The sequence below is a fragment of the Leucopleurus acutus genome (assembly GCF_964270905.1).
Source record: "Leucopleurus acutus genome assembly, chromosome: 2".
NCBI lineage: Eukaryota > Metazoa > Chordata > Mammalia > Artiodactyla > Delphinidae > Leucopleurus > Leucopleurus acutus.
In genome coordinates this window covers 193,307,679-193,331,029 of record NC_139143.1, presented here as the reverse complement: position 1 = coordinate 193,331,029, position 23,351 = coordinate 193,307,679, and the positions used below count along the sequence as shown (strand labels likewise).

The window sequence follows — 23,351 nt, the reverse complement described above, 5'->3', positions numbered from 1 at the left end:
CCAGCTTCCCCAGGGTGTCCCTGAGCCAGAGGCCCAGCTGGTAGAAGCAGGAAATCCTGGGCTTTGGGGTGAGGGGTGAGGAGGCTGGACCTGTGCGAGCCAGACCGGCCTGGCCTCTCTGCCATGCCAAGCTGGCAGTGCAGGATTCCTGGGGCTGAGGGCAGAACCGGGTGGGGAAGGGGTGGGGGCTGGCAGGACTCCCGCCCGCCCTCGCGACACTCGCTTCACCAGCCAGGCCTGGCCCGGCCCGGGAAGGTCTGCTGGAGGAGCCTGAGGTCTGTGGGTCTTCAGGACACGCTGGTTGTCACCAGCCCCTCTTCCGTGCACACTTGGACTTCAGTTCCCGGGGGCCACGGGGTCCTGCGGCCCTCCAGTCAGGGCTCCAGGCAGGACTGTGGGGCCGTGACTTCTGGGGGAGGCGGCCTGGTGTGACCGTGGTGGGGGCTGGGGGGGAGGGCCCTGGACCAGGCCAAGGCCCCACAGCAGTCCCGCCTGCCTCAGGTGCCCCAGGCCCTCTCCATCTCCCTGGGAGAGCCTCACGGCCCCCCGGGGCAGCCAAGTCCAGAATCGCCGCAGCCCATCCACAGCCCAGAGGGGACAGCAGTCGGACGCCCTAGAACCTGCGGCCATCCACCCTAGGTGCTGCTGGGAGTGCAGTCCAGTGGCGGTGTCCTCTGGATTGAGGGTCTTTGCAGAAGGGGCAGACTGGGGGTTTTTCTGGAGGGAGGGGCTTAATGGTGCAGGAAAGAGGACACAGGGAGTGAGGGCCCCTTACCAACTGCGAGTACAAAATAGTTTATTTAAAAATGTACAGTTCGGGGGGGGGGGCTGGGCTCCCCGCCACTGCCCTCCGTCCCCCTGGCCACCCGAGGGGAGGGGCCCGCCCTGCCTGGGGAAGGGAGGAGCCGTGGGCGAAATGTGAAAATAAAAGAAAGATGGCGAGCCCGCTCCCTTTTCAGCAAGGGGCTGGTCTTGCGTGCGATTCACAGTGTGTATGGGGAAGGGGCCTCGCCAAGCTCTCTCCTGGACCTCGGTCTTCCCATCTGCAAGATGGAAGTTAGGGGGGCGGCCTCTGGGGCCCACAGGGATCTGGGATCTCTGGGAGCTCGGGGGACCATTTTGTCCACCCGACAGGAGCCAGCCCCAGAGAGCGGGGGCAGGTGTGCCGAACCGGGTGTGGGTTCCTCAGAGATCCCAGGGGGCTCCTCTGGGATCCCGGGGGTGGGGGCGGTAACCCTAGTTGTCAGCCAGGGACCCGAGCGAGAAGGTGGCGGCGGCGGGGGCAGTGGCAGGGGGTGGCCGGGGGAGGCAGTGCAGGCTCCCGGTCCTGAGCGCGCACTGCACGGGCCAGAGCACCACGCAGAAGAGTGCGAGCAGCAGCACGGCGATGAGTGCCGCGCGCCTCCAGTCCCTGCGGCGGGCCCAGCAGCGGGCCAGGCAGCCCGGACGGCGGGCAGGGCCTGGGGTGGGCGCAGGTGCTGCGGGCGTGGCAGGCTTGCTCGGGCTCACGTCCACGTACACAAAGCCGGGCGCTGCAGGGCCAGGCGCAGAGGGTGGCGGGCGGCAGCACAGCTTGGTGCCCTCCAGCCACACGGGCTCCTCCCGCCGCAGGTGTGCTGGCATCCGAGCCTGCAGCTGGCGGCTGGTGTGCAGCGCGGGGGCCCCGGCAATGGGCACGGCTGTGGGCCGCCGGCAGAACGGGCAGGGCACGACCTCGCTACCCGGCTGGCCTGCGGGCCGGGCGGCTGCCATCCGCGCAAGGCACTCCAGGCAGAAGACGTGGGTGCAGGAGAGCTCCTTGGGTGTCCTGAAGATGTTGTCGTAGCCCGAGAAGCAGATGGAGCATTCCAGCGGGGAGGCCGTCTTCTCTGATCCAGGGCTGCCGGGGGACCTGGGGCTGCCGGCCGAGCCGCGGGACCTGGGCACTGTGGCGGTGGGGCTGCTCCTGCCGGCAGGCGGCAGGGCCGTGTGCCACACCTGCGGGCCTGATGACATGGTTCTGGGCTGTGGGACAAACAGAGACCCCTGTGAGTGACCTCGATTGCCCCTTTCCTGCAAGGTCTGTCTGTCGCTGTCTCCCCGTCCCTCTCTTGCATCACCCAGAGATTCCGGGAAGGACACTGCCCATCTGCAGGCACCCCCACCAAGTCCCACCTGTCCCTGGCTCAAGGTCTTTCTGCTCAAGTTGTAACCCTGCGCTCCCCAGCCCCTCACCTGCTGAGTCAGGGCTCAGCATCCTGGGGTGTCCCAGTCTGCCTGGGCCATGTGGACCACTGCTCTGTAGACCCCTCCCACCAGCCCTGGCCTACCTGGACGTGCCACTGGGCAGAAATAAAGGTGATGATGACGATGGCCCACAACAGTTACTATTTACATCGGGGCTCTGCCAGGGTGGGCCCTGGGCACATGACACAGAACAGCCACGGTGCAGAAGAGGTGGCTCGGAGGCTGGGGTGACAGCCAGCGGGGCCCAGGCTCTCACAGGAGGAGTGTGGCTCTGGGTCAGGTGAAGTGGGTTTGAACACAGGTCCCAGTGTGGGCGGCCGATTTGCTTGGCACGCACCCGATCTGCGGGCAGTTGTGTGAGGGTGGGTGCCAGGCCTGGCTGGGTGAGGGCTGGGACTCTGGATCTAGAGCCGGCCTGAGCTGGCTGCGCTGCGGGAGACTGGAGGGCCCGAGCAAGGGTGGTGGCCGTGGCCCGAGGAGGAGGTTTGTCCCCCAGCCACGGCCTGAACCTGCAGGGCTGCCTGGTGCTGGCCCTCAGGGCCTGGAAGTGACCCTCAGCCTGTGGCCAGGGGAGCGGGGGGCGGGGTGCTGGATGAGCCCCAGCCATCCTCCCTAGGCCGGCCCGCCACCTGGGAGTGTCACACCAGCCACAGCTGCCATCAGGAGGCAGTGGGACGTTCTCCCCCCTTGCCTGCTGCCCCTTCACGGGGCCCAGGTCTCCTTCCCAGACAGCCACGTGGCTCCTGCTTGGAGGAGGGCAGGTAAGGGGCTGACTCGCCCTTCACCTTCACGACGGACAGAGGAGGCCAGGGCCTTGGGAAGACGCTGGCCACGTGACCCCATGGAGCCCAGGAGGCCCCCCAGGGGTGACCTGACCCTGACTTGCTGGTCAGTCCAGGAGGGATGGTGGGATGACTTCGCAGTGACGTGTCACGAAGGCTCAGGGGTTGCTGCCTCCTGCCGGTGACCGCCGTGAGTCACGGTGACATCACTGTGATGTCACCAGTGCCCCGGCATCGCAGCATGAAGCGTCATTACGTTTGGTGACAGCAGTTGCCACAGGCCAGGCGGCAGCCTCAGCAGGGTCTGGGGGTACTGCAGGCTGTCCTCCCCCAGCCAGTTCACCCCACATAACCGGTTCCTTGGCACGGCGGCCCCACCCCTCTGAGGAGGTGCCCCACCCTGAGCCCGTACAGGTGAGAGGTGAGTGCCAGCTGAGCCAGCCTTACCTGGTAGCTGGGGTCAGCGGGGCCCAGGCACGACCCTCTTGGCTGTCACGGCCAGGCTGCGGCCGCGAGGTCACTCGTCCTGGCAGCGCTGGGTCCTTCCCCTCCCGGCCTGGCTGCTGTTCCTCTCCAGGGCCGCCGGGGGGGGGGGGCCGGGGGGCGGGTGTGTGCACTCCTCCAGGTGTGGAGCGCTGTCTGAGGCGGGTGTGAGTTCTCTGGGCATGGGCTCCCGGCAGGTGTATTTATACACTTGCTGGGATCATGCTGGCCGGGGGCGCGGCCCGCTTCCGGGATTGGCTGGCCTTCTGTCCTGTCCCTGGCAGGCTGGGCAGCCAGCTGAGGGCGGGGAGTCAGAAGTGAGAGGTCTGGGGTGGAGCCTGGGGTGGGGCTGGGGGTCGGTAGGGCTCTGTAGTCTGGGCAGGTCTGGGGAGGTGGCTGGATGCCTGGGTGAAACCTCTCCCCTACCCCCGTGGCCCCTGAGATGCCGGAGCAGCCCCTCCGGAAACAGATCTGCTCACCAACCCTGTTCCAGGTGGCTGCACCTGAGCTCCTGGGTGGGCCCCCCGGAGGGTCCCTGCCAGGAGCCCCCCACTCACGATCAGCTCACTGATATGCTCCCCGAGCAGCCCCTGCCCCTCGCCCCAACACCTGCCTCATCCGTGTGGCTGCCCACCCCGAACTTGGGCTTCTGCTGCCCCCGCCCATCCCTCCCCACCTACAGCCTTTGGGGGCCGGGAGGGAGCTCCCTGCTCTGGGTCCAGAGAGTGGGGTGAGGGGTCAGGGCTAGGAGCACCCAAGGGCTGAGCCAGGGGTGAGGGCGGGCCAGGCGCCGGGCTGGCCACACGAACTTGTTTCAGGGGAGCGTCTGCTGGGACACCTCAATTACACATGTAGGGCAGGGACTCCAAGGCAGCGCCCACCCAGCCAGGGGAGCTGGAAGTCTCCCGGGGGAAGGGGAGCGGTTTCAGCCAGTAGGTACGGGGTCCCAGCAGACCACAGGGCCAGCCTGTGCAGAGGCCTGGCTGGAGGGCAGGATGCAGGGGGTGAGGGCTGGGCTGGAGGGGCCCGGGTCCTAGCCAGGGGCTCCCCCATCTGACACCTGATCCTGGCCCCAGGGTCACAGCAGGCTCTCCCCCACGCCCCGTGGCTTCCCTGCCCCCACCCCGCAGCCGCACGCAGCACACCTCAGTGTACACCTGATCTAGACTTGGGGCCCAGCCCTCCTGAGATGGGACCCCAGTCACGAGCCTGTGGGGAGGGGATGCTGGGCTTGGCGAGGCTGGGAGCAGCGGTCCACCCTGGTGGGGGACGGCCCACCTCATCCCCACCCACCGGGCAGGGGCCCCCTGACTCCTCAGCGGGTAGTCCAGGACCCCTGGAGGCTGCCCAGCCCCAGTAGCACTAGGAGGGGCACTGACAGCCAACAGAAGTCAGAGGTCAGCAAGAGGAAGACCCTCCCTCAGCGTTAGGAGGTGGGTGCCCAAAGCAGGCTGCCTGGGCCAGACCCCAGGAGGAGCCACAGCGGGCTGGGGGGGCAGCCAGGCCTGCAGCCACAAGGAGGCTGAGCTGTGGGGTGGCTGCAGGGGCGGAGGGGACCTGGGCTTAGGAAGGGGCTGGGGCTCCCGTGTGCTCCAGGAAGGGGGAGGAGCCTCAGCCAGGGGCTTGACGAGGGGGTGAGGAGTCTCTGTGAGGGGCGGGCCAGTCCGTGCGAGATGGGACTCGGGGTCGGTCACATGCTGCCTCCAGGAGGCATCCTCGGTTCTCTGAGAACACCTTCCCAAGGCCTCCTGGGAACCTCCGGGCTCCTCAGTGGACAGTCAGTGCCCAGAGGCAAGGGGACAGGAACACCTGAGGGATATGCCATCTGCGGTGGTGGCCGGGGCTCACCTCACGGGATCTCAGCACATTTGGGGCCCACCTGGTCCCCCCACACCTGCTTGCTCTCCACATTCACGAGGGAAGAGCAGCTGCTCCAGGTGTGAGCGTGGGCTTCGCCTGAGTGGGTGAGCTGTTCACCAACCCAACCCGGCTAGGTGTGCGAGCGCACGTGTGCAGGTGTCTGCGTGCGCGTGCAGGTGTGTGCACGCGTGAGGGGAGCACGGCGGCCGGCACGTGACCCTGGGGCTGGGACTCACTTGCCGGACCGGGCAGAGAACGAGGCCCACGGCGACCGCCCCTGTCCAGTTGCGGCTCTCAGATGTGGGGTCCCGGAGCCCTCAGGACACCTGGGAGTCCTGGGCTGGACACAGAAGCTGTCCTTGGCCAGAGGGGCAGGAGAGAGGCCTGCCCCCCAAGGGGTGGGGTGAGGACCAGCTTCAGATCCCTGAGGGCTGCCGGGGGCACATGAAATGGCCAGTGTGGGGAGAGGTCCCCACACGGGTGTAGAGTCTGGTGTCCCCCACAGGCCAGAGGCTGGGCTGAAGCCGGGGCTCGGGGGGCGCACTTGCGCCCGGCCCCCCCACCCCCCCACACACTCTGGGCTCCCGACAGGCTTGGTGAGGCCCTCTGGCCATGAGGGGACTCCTCCGGTCCTGTCTCTCCAGCACCCAGCAGTGAGCTTGGTCCCCAAAGTCGGCCTGGCCTTGGAAGCCGGCTCCTACTGGGGCCCGGCGCCCAGGCCCCTGCCAGGCCCTCTTCCCTCGGGTCACCCCCTCAGGCCCTGCTCGCCCTGCCGTGCTGCCACCTCCCACCTCTGCAGTGGGTACGGCCTCTTGCTGACCTCTGACTTCTGACAGCTCTGGGTGCTCCTCCGGCGCTGAGTGAGCGGACGAATGGACCAGCGAGCTGCAGCGTGGCCCCCGGGCCGGGCTCACCTCCCGGGGCAGGGGTCCCCGTGGCGGTTGACACAGTGGGGCTGGGGGGACGACGGGCGCCCCACCTGCCTGCTTTGGCCCGAACTGATTAGCCCACAAATCGGCCTTATCTTGGCTTCTTACGTGAGGACCTGGAGTCCGGGTGAGGAATGGGTGACGGAGAGAAACTGGGGAGGCGGCTGTGCGTGGTGCCCGGCCCAGACGCCCTGCGCCTGCCAGCTGCCCCACCCCCATCTCGGGTGCCCCCCAACCCTGCCCACCGCTTTCTGGCCAGGATGCCCATCAGGGTCACGGGCTCACGAGTCCAGTGATGCCCCCCCAACTATTTGGGGGCCTGAGACAGTCGCACCCAGGCCCAGGGGTCTCCGGCGGCTGAGAGCCCAACGGGCCAGGCCACATAGGCCTGGGAAGTCAGGGGAAGCATCTCACGTGTGGGCACCAGAGGGCTGCAGGCTGAAATGCAGAGTTGAGTTTTGCTGCCGGGGATGGGGCAGGGCTGAGGCTGGGGGCTGCAGGCAGGGCAGGGGACAGGACATTAGAGAAGAGGGGCTCTAGGGGGCCCCGGGGAAGCCGAGGGTCATCTTGCGCCCACAGGAACCCCATGGGCGACCCACAGCCCCTTAAGGCTGTCAGCCTGGAGGCAGGAGGTTCCCGGGCAGCCGCCCCCCAGAACAGAGGGCAGAGCCTCCCCGCAGCCCTGGCTGTGCTGACGCAGCACCCAGGGCCAAGCAGACGCCCCCCGGGTGCCCCGATGGCTGCAAGCCTGACGGGGTGGGCCAGGCTCTCTGCCCTGCCCCAGCTGTGTCCTGGCGGCTCTGGCTGGGACGCCCGGGATGAAGCCCGCTGCCAGTCGGCAAAGGCCCCTCCGAGGGCCACCCACCCACGGGACCCCACCTCCCCAAGGTGCCGCCAGCCTGCACTCTGTACCCACGTGTAGCTTCCTCCTGGGGGCTGTGAGCCGGGCACCACGGTGACCTCCCCGAGAGGCCCCATGGGTGCCCTGGCCGCACGGGGGCCTGCAGTCACCCGTGCGGCCAGGGCACCCATGGGCCCGGTCACTTTACAGAAAAGCCCCCCTGGGGGCACCCACACTCTTTCCCATCTCAGTCCTGACGGCTGGGGGCCACCAGGGACTCCTGCTCTCTGAGGCAGCTTGGGACAAGCCCCCTTCTCCCGAGGCTAAGATCCTGAGGGCTCCCTGCCCTCCCCAGTGCGAGGCAGGGCTCAGCAGCAAGGCTCCACCCCTGCTGAGGAGCTGGTGAACCTTGGGCCGGCGAGAAGGGCCTGAGTGGTTTATTGACGCTGATTTCAGGTGGCCGCCCCTCTCAGCTGCCGGTCAGTCATCGTTCATGTCCTGGCGACCGAGCTTGTGTCCATACACCACAAACACCGCAGTGGGAATCCCAGTGCAGAAAGCAGGAGGCCGGCCACACAGGCCCTGCCGTGGGCCCCGCGGACGTGGACCAGACACCGGAGGAGAAAACGTCAGTCCCCGTGGAGGCTCTGGGGAGGCCAGGCAGCACCCTGCCCGTGCTCAGTGGGCACCCCGACGCTCCCCCATTTCCACAGGAACCCAGAGCCGTCCCTCCGCAACCGGCCGAGGCAGGGAACACGGGCTGCTGCCTCGGGGCTGGGGCAGCGGGACAGGACTGCTGGCCAGGGCGGCCCTCGGCAGGTCCAGCGAGACAGCCAGTCCAGGCGGCAGTCACAGGTAAACGTGGCCCCGGGTTGACACGTCCCTGGGGGGTCTCGACCTCCAGCAGCTTCGGGCCAGTGTCCATCCCAAGGTGGATGAGGACCTCCAGTGCCTGGGGCCCAGGCGGGGTGCAGACGACGGCAGCGTGCCTCTTGGACTTCTATGCAAAGTGCTTTCTGCTTAAGCACAGGTAAGAGTCAGCAGGAGGCCAGGCGACTCACTCCCGCAGCGCCTGGAAGTGGGCAGCTGTGGCCATGCAGGACAGGCCTGCGGGCGCCTGAGCCCAGGGGCCGGTTTGCAGGCCCCAAACTGCCTGTGTGTGGATGCGGCCTGACCCCCCAAAGGCCTCGGCCTCACTGCTCTCAGAGGGGGTGCGGGGGGTCTGCCCACCATGGGCTCCAAGGTGGAGGGGCACCCGGGTCCTGCAGGTCGTCTCTCCCGAGGAGCCTGGACCCCACGCGGCCTGGTTCCCCGGCCCGGCTCAGGGCCAGAGGCTGGAGTGCTGCCCCGGGTCAGTCACGCTGAGCGGCTGTGTGCGCTGAGGAAGGCCTGCGGGCAGGCGGCTCTCACTCCACATCTGTGGCTAGAGAGGGATGAGCCAGGGCCGTGTGCAGGCCTGTCCTGAGGCCTCGCTGGGCAGCGCCCAGCCTTCGTGTGGGCCCCCCCTCAGCAGCACGCGGGGCTGTGGATGGGCTGCGGGATCAGACGTTGCTCACCCGGGCCTCCACGGAAGAGACGGCAGTGGGGCCCACGTCCCTGTCCGAGGGCCGCTCGCGCCGGACGTAGCGCGGCTTCCGCACTGAAACAGGGTCAGAGACAGGCGGGATCAGAGTGGGGCCTGGGGCGGCAGGGAGGGCCTGGGGTCGTGGGCCTCCCTGGGGCTCACGGGAGGGGGGCTGGAGCAGCCGCCAGGGAGGAAGCCCACCGGGCTCCAGCTCCCGGACACCTGGCGCCCCTCGGCCCGGGAGAGGGCCCGGCTCTCCCGAAACACAAAGGCACAGGTCATGTGATGCGCTGCAGGGTGGATGGTATCCCCCCAACTACAAACGCATGTCCACACCCTAAGGCCCAGAACCTGCGGGTGCAACCTTACTTGGAAAAATGGTCTCTGCAGATGTGATTATCTGATGGGCCCTAAATCCAGCGACCAGTGGCCTCGGGAGAGGAAGGGAGACACAGAGGGGAGAAGCCAGCGGAAGATGCAGCAGCGGCTGGTGGGATGCGGCCCCAAAAGCCCAGGGACGCCTGGAGCCCCAGAGGCTGGGAGAGGCAGGAAGGACCCACCCCAGAGCCTCCGGAGGGAGCAGGTGGCCTCCAGAACCGTGAGAGAAGACATTTCTGTTCTCCCGAGCCCCCGGCCGCCCCAGGAGACTGACGCAGGCACCTTGTGCTTGGACATGGCGCTGCTTTGGAGAGATCAGACAAGTGTCTCACTGGACAGGGCAGATCTCGCCTTGACCGAGGGACTTCTCTGTCCCCAAGGAGGAGGATGTCCTCACCTGTCCCCACTCCAGACCTCCACACGGTGGCAGGAACACGGTCTGGGGAAGAGGCAGGTGGCCTGTGTGACGTGACCTCTGTGCTCACAGGGTCAACTGTGACACAGCTACTGCTCAGGAGGGACCACGGGAGGGCCCCGTGCCGGCCACTGGCTCCCTGCTCAGGCAGAGCTGGGACCTGGTGGAGGGCTGAGGGCGGCAGGGCTGACCCCTGACCCGTGTTGGGAACACCCCGCCCCCCTCGACAGACACAGCATCTCAGGAATAAAAGGAAAAAGGCACGAAAGCTGTGGATGATGAAGAGGGGCTTGGCCAGCACCCCTGCAGCGGCCATGGGCCTGGCGTTTTGAAATTCCCACGAGAGACGAGGCATCCCGACAGGGCGAGGGACAGGAAAGCACTGACGCACCTGAGGACGGAGGTGGGGGAATCATCGCGGCCTGGAAAAGGGGAAAAGGCACAGTGAGAACTGGAGACGGGATGGCCCCCAGCCCAGACACACAGACACCCAGACGCACACACACGGGGCCTCAGCCCACCTATCAGGTACTTACAGCTTCGCCAGGCTGCAGGCTGGGGGCTGTAGGGGAGAGCACAGGTGTCACCTGGAGGCCACACAGCTGCCTCAGCCTGGGGGGCCCTCAGCCTGGGCGGGGGTCCCTCAGCCTCGGGACAGGGGTCTCTCAGTCTGGGAGGGACCCTCAGCCTCTGCTGCTGGGCCCTCAGCTTGGGCAGGGGTCCACAGGCCTGAGGTGGGGGTCCATCAGCCTGAGGGTTCCACAAGCCTGCAGAGGGTCCCTGGCTCCAGGCTCACTCCAGTCCCTCACTCCCGTGCCCAGCGGTGCCCTCAGCCTGCCCGGCCCCATCTCCCACCACACTCCGGTGGTGTCCCGCCAGCGCTCTGGGGCCAGCCGCCCCCACCCCCAGCTTCCCACCAGAGCAGACAAGCCGGCCTGCAGAGTGTCTGCCCCCGTCACCCTCCACACTGAGACCCCACGACATCCACCCAGAGCACTCCCAGGACGTGACCGCCCCTCTTATCCTCAGGCCCGAGAGCCACGTGACAACCCAGTCCCCTCCAGGGTGCCGCAGATGCGGCCTTGCACCAGACACCTGCATCTCGGCCCCAGCCCCGCTCCGTGCCCCCGGGCACACCCCGGCAGGAGGGGTACCTTTGTTTCTTCCATAGAAGACGTCAGGCAGCTTACTGGCACGCTTGAGGTAGAAGAATGCAGCCACGGAGAGGATGAGGCCCGAGCTGATGAGAAACGTCCCCAGGAAGAGGGAGGCTGCCACCTGGGGGCCCCCTGCAAGCGAGGTGAGGGCTGCCAGGGGTGCACACCTGGGCTCCCGCAGGGGCCAAGGGGTTCACACACAGGGGTGTGGGTCCCCCCTGCACTCGCACTGCCCAGGCCTCAGGTTCTCCGGGGCGTGGGCTGTCAAGACGTTCAGTGATCCTGGCCCCCGAGCCCCCCATCTCCTCCCTTGACACTCAGTGCAGACTCTGGGGCCCCCGTGGCCCTGGCGTGTGGATACACCCCACCTTGCCTCTCTGGAGCTGGTCAGCTGTCACCCGGGGTGGCCCTCCCAGCACCAAGACGCCTGCTGTCTTCACCTCCACAGGTCCAGGCGGGCCGGCGGGCGGATGCCCAGCTGGAGGCTCTGCGTTTAGGTGCCCGTGGGAAGCGCCTTTCTGACCCTGACACACAGGCACAAGGCCGGCCACGCTAGAGCCTCAGGAGGGACGGGTTCCAGCTACACCACCCCAAACTTGCCAACTGGAAGCGGACTCAACACTGGACTGCAGGGGCCTCATGTGCCACCCTCTGCTGCAAGGCCCAGGCCCACATCGCAAGAAGCTGGGGCTGTCTGGGCCCACCCTGCCCCAAACACTGCTGGTCGGCCCACGCCAGCACAAGGCCACTTGCTTCCGGTCCTGAGACTCGCAGGGAAGGCCTGAGCCGTTGGTCTAGGTCAACGTGTCCTCTGAAGGACCAGGATCTGGGGGGTCATGACCCCCATCGCAACCCAGTCACCTCAGAAGAGGTGGCTACACCCTGGGGCAGGTCCCGCACCGTGACTGCAGTGGTCACTGGTGGCCTGGACACCACACTCCCGCAGCCTGGCCACTCCCTGTGGCTCGGCCAGCGTCTCAGGTACGACAGGACGCCTCGCAGCAGGAACAGGCGGGGTACCAGGGCGTCTCCCGTGTCTGCACCTGAGGACCAGGTGGTATGGAGGGCATGTCTGCCTGCCTACAGCGTCTCAGTCCCCTCCAAGACCTATGTCCTAGAAGAGCCACCGGGGACGGTGCAAGGGGACTTCAGATGCCCTCCCACCTTGGAGAACTGCACATCCTGAGCTCCCAGGGACCAAGGGGCCGGGGGGCCTCTGAGCCAGGCAAAGGGTTAAGACATGCAGCCCATTCAGAGGCACATGGGGGTCCACGCCAAGCGACCCCAGCCGCACCCACCCTTTTGTTTATTTATTTTTTGCGGTACACGGGCCTCTCACTGTTGGCGGCCTCTCCCGTTGCGGAGCACAGGCTCCGGACGCACAGGCTCAGCGGCCATGGCTCACGGGCCCAGCCGCTCCACGGCATGTGGGATCTTCCCGGACCAGGGCACGAACCCGTGTCCCCTGCATCGGCAGGCGGACTCTCAACCACTGCACCACCAGGGAAGCCCAGCACCCACCCTTTTAAATCAAGCCCAGACCCTGACTTCAAAGCCGGCCGAGCTTCCATGCCGTCCGGGGTCCTGCTCCGTGACCAGGGCTGCGTCCCAGGGCTGGGTCCCGGTACAGAGCTCTTGTCTGGGGCGGAGCCTGCCCTTGACTGTGGACGTGGCCCTGCCGTGGCCAGCATCAGCGATTGGGTCTGCGCTGGGAATGGCTCTGATGGTGCCCTTGTGTCCCCCCGGGACTGGTCCGGTGAGCCGAGAGACTTACCAAAACTCGGCCGCCCAGGCATCCCCGTGCTCCTGTTCATGGGGAAGTGCGCGCCCCGGGCAGCGACTGCGGGGGAACAGACCAGTCAGTGCGGCTGGCTCCACAGGCCGCCCAGACCCACGTGAGGTCCTGGACCAGGCACGGGGGCCCCGCAGAGGACCCCTGGGGAGCCAGAGATGCAGCCCAAACGGGCCGGAAATGAGACATGGAGGTTGTCCTGGGGGGCAAGCGGACTCGGGGAGAGGGCTCCTGGGAGGTGTCCACCGAGGGACAGTGGCCCAGGTGTGGGGACAACAGCGAGAACTCCCACCCTTTCCTCCAGAACATGGAGGTGTGGACCCTTGGTGAGCAGCAGGCAGGGGGAGGGGCGGGGGGACATACAGCCTCTGCACTCGGAGCTGTTGTGAGTCCCGTTCCTGCAGCGGATGCAGCTGACGGTCCCGTCCTCGGCCCGGTGCCCGTAGCAGCCTGTGCCGGGAGACAGGAGGCTCGGCTCAAAGCAAGCCCGCGCCAGCCGGCTGCCTTCGGGGAGCGCTATGCTTTGAGCCTGTAAAACCACATTCATTCCAGGACGCTAGTTCACCCACTCTGGACGCTTGCATGGACTTCAGAACAAGAACCGCCTCCGCGGGAACCGCAGCCAGCCCTCTCTCGCACGGGCATTCCCACCGGCCCCTTGCCAGGTGCCTCGGAAAGGGCTGCAGAGGCCCGGATGGGGACCCGACACTGACAGGTGCCGAGTATACACGCTGGAGGGGACGAGAGGCGAGCCCCACCTCCCACATCCACCAGGGGCTGCAGCGCACTCCCACTCGGCCGCCACGAGGGACAAGGGGCGTCTGCGCCAGTGTGCTGCCGCCCGCCCCCTGCCCCCGGGCGGCCCAAGCACACTCGACCCGCGTTCCTGCCCTGCCCAATGCCGCGGCCAGCGGCCTCCCCACAGCCTGCGGCCCGACCTGGGGCTGGAAGCTGTCCAGCGCTTGCCAGCCGGCGGTCTGCAGGCAGTCCACCTGGCCCACTGTGCCCTTTAAGGGCAGAGATTGCGTCTTACACCTTTATTTCTTCTCAACACCCCGCCACGTAGCACGGGCTGAGAGAACGTACTGGAGAAATATTGGTTGCAGGTGCTGGAGGCCGGCACAGACTTGACCAGCACGTAGTCTGCACACAAACGGGTCCCCTCAGAGGAAGGCCTTCCTGCTGTGACGCCAAGCAGATGGCAGGGTCTGAAGAGTGACGGGGGCGCACGGGCTGAGCGCCGTGCCAGGAGGCCACGTCAGACCCAACGTGGAATCATACAAGTATCAGGAACAGGCCTTCGTTTCTCGTAAGACCAGGGCTTCTCTTCTGAAGTAGTTGGGCTCTTTCCCTTCACTCGGCATTTCTTGGGAGGGGCTGACCTCTGGGGGGGCTGATCGAGGAGGCCTAGGAACATGGGGTCCTGGGTACAGACCTGTCGCCAAGGCAACGATTCTCCCGAGAGCTCCCTCCGCCAGCCCCAAGGTACCTGGGCTCCTTGGTGAAGCCGCCAGGGCTGCTGGCCACAAGGAGGCCCTGAGCTGTGTGTGCAGGAACAAAGCACAGCTGGGGGCCAGGCCCAGTAACCAGATCTAAGGAGCGAAGGCTGACTTTGCTGAGCCTTAAAGCCCCTTGAAAAGCAGCGCAGGGCCTGGCTCACTGGGTTCCCTGCCTTGCCCAGTGAGTAAGGAAGGTCACCGCCCGGCAGGACCAGGGACCTCAGGAAGAGGAGTTCACGCAAACCTAGAGGTACTGCAGGCAAAGTCTGGAGCTGAGTCCTTGGCTCGGCCTCCTGGACTCAAGAGGCCCTGGGAAAAGGCCAGCAAAGCAGACTTCAAAAGCGCCTGGTGGTCAGTCGCTGTTGTGGCTAAATTTCCTTCAACAATCAGGCCAAGTTTAGTGAGGCTAGGCTTATTTGTAAGACAGTTAGTGTCACTGTGACTCTCTTTGGTAGAAAGCGGGCTGGCTGCGGGGAGAAGTGACCTTTCAGTAGGAAACTCTGATCTGCCTGATGGAGCAGATTCCAGTCCTGACCCAGGCCTCGAGGCCCAGCCGCCTGTAAACTGGACCGGGTGCTGAAATCTCCCAGTCTCCCCCACTGTCTGGCTCTGACTCTCCATACTAACGTTTCCGCTTCTCTCCCACCCTTCTGACCTGGTATCACAAGGACCAGAACTGCCGTTTCCCAAAGCCCTGCAAACTGATGTGAACTTCAGGCAGTCACCTCGACAGGTTGCGGCAACGGCGGGCCACTGGGAAAGTTCCTGAGACTAGGGCTGCGTCGAGGGTCTCCACGCTGTCCCCGCCCCACCTACTGCCCACACACGGAGGTTTCACCGGTGGGAGCCCACCCACAATCCTCTTCCTGAGTGTGACGGGACGGGCTGTCCCAGGACTGAGGGTCAGTGAGACACGGGAGCTGGTGCTCATCTGGTTCCTTTCTGCTCGTTCCATCTGTTTCCCCTCCCCTTTGCCGACCTCCTATCCCACAAATTCTAACCCAAATCTCTCCACAGCTACCAACTTGGCTTTTAATATGTGAAACTTTCTGAAGGTAAAGTCTCAAGTGGGGAGGAGACAAACCCCATATGGGAGCTGCCCCCCACCCCCCAACCGGGAGAAGACGGGAGTCGGGCGACCATGTTACAGTCATCCCCGTCTCCCTTCGGCTGCCCCAGTGTTTTAGCCACTTGCCCACAATCGCCTCCTTGTTCAACCTGATGTGTAAGCGCTGATTCTGCCACTTACTTGGGACTCCACTTCCTCCCATGTCCTGTAAAACCTGTACACGTTTCTGTACTTTGCTGCTCCTGTCTTATGTCAGCTTACCTCAGGGCAGCTGAAACTCCCTGCGAGGGAAGAGGCAGTCTTACCTGCCCCCACCCCGCAGGCCTGGAGCCACCGTGTCCTCCTGGGGTCCTGCCCCCACCTCCCAGGACGAGGCCCCATCACGCTCGCTGCCTCTGCCCACCCCTCCGGCCCCTCCTTCCCGAGGCCATCTAGGCTTGCTCATGCCAAAGCTCACCTGGGCCACACAGGTTAGTGCCTGGGCAGGTGGCGTTGGTGTCCACCACGTCCACACAACACTTGGGCTGCTGGCCCTAGAGGGGAGATAGTGGTGAGTTTCCAGACCCTGCGGCCGGGCAGCTTGTGCGGGCCAGGCCCAGGGCGATATCCGCAGAGGGGCTCCCGGCAAGCTCACCCCAGCACCTGGGGCTCTGGCCTCTTGTAGTCAGCGTCCGGTGACTGTGCCTCGCTGACCCAGAGCAAGGTGAGGACGCACGGCCACACCGCACAGACGCTTCCTGGGACAGCACTTGGTGTCCAGCGAGCGTTTGGTGACTGAACCAACAACCGAAGTGTTGGGCTGGGACCTGCCAGGGCACATTCCGTGGCACCTGGACTCCCAAAGGCAGGAATCCCTCGGGGGATCCCTTGGGGCCCACCCAGAGATTCTGTTGGGGGTGGGCTGGAGCAGCCTGGTGGGCAGGGGGTGGTCCTCTCCTCCACTGCCCGCCCACCCTCCCCTTGGGGCCTCCCTGCAGCCCCTTCTTTTCTCACGGGGGTCTCCTGGGTCATGGGAAGAGCCGCCACCTCTCGCCTTGTGGGCCACAGGTGGGCACAGGGCAGGCATTTCAACCGTGGAGTTATTTATATTAGTCGCCACTTGCAGCTGGTGGCTTTGAAAATCAAAAGACGAAGCTGCTAAAAAAGGAAGCACATATGTTTCTGGGCAGTGGTGAAACAGGAAGATAACTCCAGGCCCCCTCGGCCTCCCTAGTGAGAGGCCTGTGCAGCCCTCACAGCGCGTCTGCCCGCGCTCCCGACCAAACAGCCCACATTCCTGGACGCTTCTGCGATGCTTCTACAAGTCTACAGGCACCTCCATCGGGGGTCCAGCTCGGCCCCCACAGAGGAAAGGCCAGGTCCACGCGCAGGAGTGGGCGCTGCGGGCACTGCACTCACAGACCAGGCGGCGGCAGGGGCCTCGGGAGGCGTCCGGGCAGCTCCGCTCCGTGCGCTCAGCCCAGCCGAGCTGGTTTCCCAGGACTGGCACGCTGTGATTTGCAAGGGGCACCTCAGGGCGGCTGAGGAATGGTGGGCGCATCCTGGACTCCAGGGGGCCGAGGCCAAGCCCGAGGGGGAAGCCTGGCCGTCCTGTCCCACCCAACCCGGCAGGGGCAGAGTGGCTGGAAGGCTCACCATCCTGGAGGACGAGCAGCTGGGTGTGTGCACACATGGCCGGGCACCTCCAGAAACCACAGCCTGGCACACCTGTGTCACCGGCTTGGGAGAGCCATGACCTGGCCGAGTCTGAGCCTGAAGTGGGCGTCTCTGTCCGCCCCACTAGCTGTGGCCAGTGCCAGTGGGGGCAGCTCTGTGGAGACCCTATTTCAGCTCCAGAAAGAGGTCTAGTTGGGCAGAGGGAAAGGAGGTTCTAGCAGGCAGAGTGGAGCGGGTGCCAGGGGCGGGGCTGTGCATCTGCTGCCCGCCCAGAGGCACAGGCCCCTCTGACCCTGGCAGTGGGTACGGCCAGCATCTCGGGGGCCGGGACAAGGGTGGCACCTAGAGGTGAAAGGGCGAGCCCCTGGGTGAAGAGCCCACGAGCCACGTGCTGGGTGCTCACCGCACTTCCTGAGGATCTACTGGCAACTTCCACCAGGAGGCTGGCCAGGAGGACGGCGCGCTGGAGCGCCATGTCCCGGAGCTCAGGGTCTGCGAGAGAGAGGGGTGCCGTGTGGCCACAGGCGACGCCTGGCAGGGCAGGGCACCGGGCGGGGGCCAGGGCGCAGGATGCTTACCTGGCCCTCCTGGAGGCCGGCAGACCCTCGGTCCGGGGCCTGCAAATCGAGGTGGATAGGTGAGGCCGTGCTGCTGGCCAAGCGCAGCCAAACCACGCCCGGGGCTCGGGGTCCAACTGGACTTTTCGTCAGGAACCCCCACGGCTCGGCCCACCCGGATCAGGATCTGATGGACTCACTCCCTCCTCCGCCAGTTTCCCACCGTTCGCTGCTGCTTCCAGGAAGAAGGACTGAGCAGAGAGGGTCTGGGTGAGCCAGTCCTGCCCCAGAGCTCGGACGGCCCTCCCACCCGCCATCTCATCCTGTCCTCATAAGACCCGAATTCGATTTCCAGTATTTTCACCCAGAGACGGAATGGCAAGGGTGCCTCTGGGGCGGCCAGGCTGGTCAGGACCCCTCGGTGTTAACAGTTTTGTGCCGTTGGGCCTGTTGTCATCACGGGAGGGTGTGTGGAAAACACCCAGCTGGGGCACTAAAAGCCGTGACACAGGCAGTACTGGGTGCAGGTGCCTCTGGCGGGTGATGGATCTAGAGAGCAAACAGACTGCAAGTAAACGTCCTAATGCTAAAACCACACGAAACGCGACAGCCCACGCGATTCAGCGCTCACGGTGCCACACTTCTAACGTAACCGGGGAAACACACCGGCCTGCACAACCCCGGAAGTAAATCGTGAGTCGGGTTTTTATTCGGAAAGGTGGGAACTACAATTATAATCTGTCCCAAACACATAAAAGTCACCTCTAAAAACACTTTTTTCTTAACAAAAACAGCTGCAGGGTGGAGCTGCGCGTGAGGGGGGCTGGTTCAGGTTCCACAGAGGGCGCGCTTGGGGCTGGGGGGCGAGAAGCCCCTCCGCCCACTGGCCCAGGGCCTGGGGGTCCCGGGCTGGGGTCTGTCCTGCCATTCGCTCTGTGCTGCCTTTAGTCCAGGCTGATGGAGCAGACGCCGCCCCCCACGTCAAGTCCCCCCATTAAAAACACCTGCTCTTGGGCTTCCCTGGTGGCGCAGTGGTTGGGAGTCCACCTGCTGATGCAGGGGACACGGGTTCGTGCCCCGGTCCAGGAGGATCCCACATGCCGCGGAGCGGCTGGGCCCGTGAGCCATGGCCGCTGAGCCTGCGCGTCCGGAGCCTGTGCTCCGCGACGGGAGAGGCCACAATGGTGAGAGGCCCGCGTACCGCAAAAACAAAAAGAACACCTGCTCTTTCCTGCGGCACCATCCCCTGTCTAGAATGTGAAATCCCCTCAGGTGGCAACTACTGGTGTCACAGCCGCATTGACACCTTTGATTCAGGAATCAGGTCTCAGTCGACAACTCTGTCTGCTACTCAGTGGACACGACTGAGTACGGTGTCCACACCGTGCGGCCCCTCCACGGCCCCCGCCTGCCCGGCCAAGCCCTGCTGCTGCATGTGGACGGTGTCTTCTGGAATTTCAGGAGAACGGACCACACTGTCCGCGCACCTTGTGTCGGGCTCCTGCCCTTCAGCATGGCCACAGTGATCTTCAGATTCCTCCATACTTTGCCCTCTCGTGGCTGAGTGGCATCCACTGCGAGGACACTTCCCTTGCCCGCTGCCTGCTGATGGCCATGTGGCTGTTTCCACATTTTGGTGGCTAACGCTGCTGGGGACGTTCTTGGGCCCGTTCCTGCACAGTCGCTTGCTTTCCTTCCTCTTGGGTAAATACTTGGAAGCACCAGGTCAAGGGGACTCTCTGGGAAGCTGCCCTGCTATTCTCGGGCAGCGGCTCCGTGTGCAGTGGCTGGCTCACCTGCTCTGGCCCTGCCAGCTAGTGGCCTCGCACCGGCGGCCGGGCAGCTGTTCCAACCTGCGTTTCCCTGGTAACTAGCGACAGTCAGCACCTCTGTCCTGCTTGTCAGCCATTCACACATCTTACATCTCTCATAATGTGTCTGTTCACATCTTTGGGCCACGCTGTTCGGCTGGGCCATCTGTCTATTATTACGTGCTAACTCTTCATGTATTTTGTCAGATATATGTACTGTAAATATTTTCTCCCATTTTGTGACTTGTCTTTTCATTTTCTAACGGGTATCTTCAGAAGAGCAAATGTTTTCATTTTGATAAAATCGAATGCAACCATTTTTTCTTTTATGGTTCTTGCTTTTTGCGTCCTAAGAAATCTCTGCCTTGACCTCAGGGTCATAAGGATTTCCTGTGTTTTCTTTGAGTTACTTTTGTGTCATGGTGTGAAGTAAAGATCAAGTTCATTTTTCTTCCCTATGTATATCCAGTTGTAGCACCATGTGTTAAAAAGGCTTTCCTTTTCATATTAAATTCTCTTGACATCCTTGTTGAAAATCAATTGTCTGTGTGTGGGTCTACTTCTGGACTTCCTATTCTGTTCCGTTCATCTGTGTGTCACCAGTACCACACAGTCTCAACTACTGAAGCTTTACAGAAAGTCTGAAGTCAGGCAGAGTGAAGCCCTGCTTTGTGTAATTGCTTTGGCAATTCCAGGTCACCTGCATTTCCATGTTTTAGAATCATCTTGTCAATTACTACAAAAAGCCTTCTGGAATCTTGACTGGGATAACTGACATTTTAACAATATTGAGTCTTCTAATCTACAAACATGCTCTCTCTCCATTTCTTCAAGTTGTCTTTGTTTATTTTTTAAAATATTTATTTGGCTGCGCCGGGTCTTAGTTGTGGCACGCGGGATCTTTTTTTAGTTGCGGCATGTGGGACGAGTTCCCTGACCAGGAATTGAACCCGGGTCCCCTGCACTGGGAGCACAGAGTCTTAGCCACTGGACCACCAGGGAAGTCCCTTCAAGTTGTCTTTAATTTCTCTCAGTAATGTTCTGTGGCTTTCAGTGAAGAGGCGCTCTTACACATCTTTTGTTAAACATTTTACTAAATATTTTGTCTTTGGGTATTATTGTAAATATAATTAACTCTCTAATTTCTTTTTTCTTTCTTTTTTTTGAACAACACTTGAATGACCTTTAATGTGCTTAGAACAAATCACTTTACAAAAAGCACGAACACTTTTTAAAACATAACTTTGGGGACTTCCCTGGTGGCACAGTAGTTAAGAATCTGCCTGCCAATGCAGGGGACACGGGTTCGAGCCCTGGTCTGGGAAGATCCCACATGCCGCGGAGCAACTAAGCCCGTGAGCCGCAACTGCTGAGCCCGCATGCTGCAACTACTGAAGCCCACACGCCTAGAGCCCGTGCTCTGCAACAAGAGAAGCCACCGCAGTAAGAAGCCCACGCATCACAACAAAGAGTAGCCCCTTCTCGCCGCAACTAGAGAAAGCCCACACGCAGCAATGAAGACCCAACACAGCCAAAAATAAACAAATTAATCTTTTTAAAAAGTAACTTTGGACACTACACAAATTAAAATAATAACAACACAGTCGCACGGTCTGATCCTCTAAAGTGGGCTTTAGGAATCTCTGAGCAATTTACTAGGATTCTAAGGGTTCATCCAATGAGCCTAGCTATGTTCTAAGTGTTCATCCAATGAGCCTAGCTATGTTCTAAGGGTTCATCCAATGGGCCTAGCTATGTTCTAAGGGTTCATCCAATGAGCCTAGCTATGTTCTAAGGGTTCATCCAATGAGCCTAGCTATGTTCTAAGGGTTCATCCAATGAGCCTAGCTATGTTCTAAGGGTTCATCCAATGTGCCTAGCTATGTTCTAAGGGTTCATCCAATGGGCCTAGCTATGTTCTAAGGGTTCATCCAATGAGCCTAGCTATGTTCTAAGGGTTCATCCAATGAGCCTAGCTATGTTCTAAGGGTTCATCCAATGAGCCTAGCTATGTTCTAAGTGTTCATCCAATGAGCCTAGCTATGTTCTAAGTGTTCATCCAATGAGCCTAGCTATGTTCTAAGGGTTCATCCAATGAGCCTAGCTATGTTCTAAGGGTTCATCCAATGAGCCTAGCTATGTTCTAAGGGTTCATCCAATGAGCCTAGCTATGTTCTAAGTGTTCATCCAATGAGCCTAGCTATGTTCTAAGGGTTCATCCAATGAGCCTAGCTATGTTCCAAGGGTTCATCCAATGAGCCTAGCTATGTTCTAAGGGTTCATCCAATGAGCCTAGCTATGTTCTAAGGGTTCATCCAATGAGCCTAGCTATGTTCTAAGTGTTCATCCAATGGGCCTAGCTATGTTCTAAGGGTTCATCCAATGAGCCTAGCTATGTTCTAAGTGTTCATCCAATGAGCCTAGCTATGTTCTAAGGGTTCATCCAATGAGCCTAGCTATGTTCTAAGTGTTCATCCAATGAGCCTAGCTATGTTCTAAGGGTTCATCCAATGAGCCTAGCTATGTTCTAAGTGTTCATCCAATGAGCCTAGCTATGTTCTAAGGGTTCATCCAATGAGCCTAGCTATGTTCTAAGGGTTCATCCAATGAGCCTAGCTATGTTCTAAGGGTTCATCCAATGAGCCTAGCTATGTTCTAAGTGTTCATCCAATGGGCCTAGCTATGTTCTAAGGGTTCATCCAATGAGCCTAGCTATGTTCTAAGGGTTCATCCAATGAGCCTAGCTATGTTCTAAGGGTTCATCCAATGAGCCTAGCTATGTTCTAAGTGTTCATCCAATGGGCCTAGCTATGTTCTAAGGGTTCATCCAATGAGCCTAGCTATGTTCTAAGTGTTCATCCAATGAGCCTAGCTATGTTCTAAGGGTTCATCCAATGAGCCTAGCTATGTTCTAAGGGTTCATCCAATGGGCCTAGCTATGTTCTAAGGGTTCATCCAATGGGCCTAGCTATGTTCTAAGGGTTCATCCAATGAGCCTAGCTATGTTCTAAGGGTTCATCCAATGAGCCTAGCTATGTTCTAAGTGTTCATCCAATGGGCCTAGCTATGTTCTAAGGGTTCATCCAATGAGCCTAGCTATGTTCTAAGTGTTCATCCAATGAGCCTAGCTATGTTCTAAGGGTTCATCCAATGAGCCTAGCTATGTTCTAAGGGTTCATCCAATGAGCCTAGCTATGTTTCTACAGATCTGAGTGTTGCTCTGAGAACAGTTGCTCAAAGACGAGTTCCCTCTGTCAATCCCCACAGTCTTCCAAGGCCAAGTCACCTGTGAGCCCATCTTCAACCTCACTCCTTAAAAGTGTCCTATGAAATAAACCAGCAGGAAGTACTGGGCAGAAACTGATTCCCAGGAGACATACAGATAAGCAAGTCAAACATGAAACATTCTATTTGAAAGAGATAAAAAGCAAAGAAAGATGCACCAATACATGTCGTTCAAGGAACAGAAGTTTCTACTAAAAGGCAGAAGTTGCACAGCAGCAGTTACGACTTTTAATGGTATTTTGTTACATGGGAAGACATATCCTGCCATATACCTTGCAGGGAAACTTTCAAGAGGGGTCATGCCTAATCTATCCCATAAACTTAAAAATGGCCAAATCTGAAACTCACCAAGCCATTTTGGAGACGGGGAGCAGGGAGGGCCACAGGCGTTAGGTGCCGGCGTTTATGGCCATCAGGAGTCAGCGTTTTATTCACTTGCCCCTGGCTGAAGCACTCTACCCTTTACTAAAGGACTTTATCCTCTTGCTAAAAACCCACGCCATCAAATGTCCCCCTGTTCTAACCACAAAGCGGTCTGCAACGTAAGCCACCTGCTGCTCTGTTTTCCTTGAGGCCAGATTATCACCGGCCAGGACTTCTGTATAAGGACCTTCCCCACGCTTGAAGTGGTAATTAAGTCAACCGCAGGCCAAGCTCTTTAACGTTTTCTCTGTCGGGATTACTTCTCTGCGCCTGCTCTGCACCTCTCGGGCTGGGCAGCCCCGGATGTGCTAACTGTCCTAACAGAGGTATGTCCACAGGGTAACCTGAGCCAATGCTGACTGTCATGGTGACGCGACATCAGAAAGTTTGAAAAGCAGAGTGGGAACTGCAAACCCACGTGAACGGTTCAGGTTAAAATGGTCAAGTTCAGAGTAATACTGGCAGACAGGGAGGAAAACAGCGTGCGAAAAGATGGTCTAATTCACCTGCGTGAGTCGATCACACTTGGTAAGGCGGTGGGACTAGAAGTGAAGAACGGAGAGGAACACTGAGGGGAAAGAGACCACAATGGAAAGCAATGGTAACTCAAGGTCAGAGGAACAG

General features: G+C 61.5%; 2 protein-coding genes across 3 annotated transcripts in view; both read right to left on the bottom strand.

Annotated features, from left to right (window-relative positions):
* Positions 1–1,236: 1,236 nt before the first annotated feature.
* Positions 1,237–1,995, bottom strand: RNF223 (ring finger protein 223; the record flags this gene model as incomplete). The annotated part of the gene is made up of 1 exon (XM_082862516.1): positions 1,237–1,995. The coding sequence occupies one exon, from the start codon at positions 1,993–1,995 to the stop codon at positions 1,237–1,239; it is 759 nt and encodes a 252-aa protein (XP_082718642.1).
* A 5,583-nt stretch (positions 1,996–7,578) lies between these two features.
* Positions 7,579–23,351, bottom strand: part of LOC309975974 (uncharacterized protein C1orf159) — a 30,122-nt gene continuing 14,349 nt past the window's right edge. The window contains exons 1-10 of one of the 2 annotated variants that reach the window (XM_082861369.1): positions 17,409–17,427; positions 17,230–17,268; positions 17,055–17,143; positions 15,453–15,528; positions 12,791–12,877; positions 12,410–12,475; positions 10,669–10,767; positions 10,015–10,040; positions 9,870–9,900; positions 7,579–8,760 (exon numbers count right to left, since the gene is read on the bottom strand). In XM_082861369.1, coding sequence (XP_082717495.1) covers positions 8,663–8,760; positions 9,870–9,900; positions 10,015–10,040; positions 10,669–10,767; positions 12,410–12,475; positions 12,791–12,877; positions 15,453–15,528; positions 17,055–17,126 — 555 coding nt within the window. In that variant the 5' untranslated portion in view covers positions 17,127–17,143; positions 17,230–17,268; positions 17,409–17,427 and the 3' untranslated portion in view covers positions 7,579–8,662. Of the gene's footprint in view, positions 8,761–9,869; positions 9,901–10,014; positions 10,041–10,668; positions 10,768–12,409; positions 12,476–12,790; positions 12,878–15,452; positions 15,529–17,054; positions 17,144–17,229; positions 17,269–17,408; positions 17,428–23,351 lie in introns of those variants that run through there. The other variant, XM_082861368.1, reaches the window with a different exon arrangement.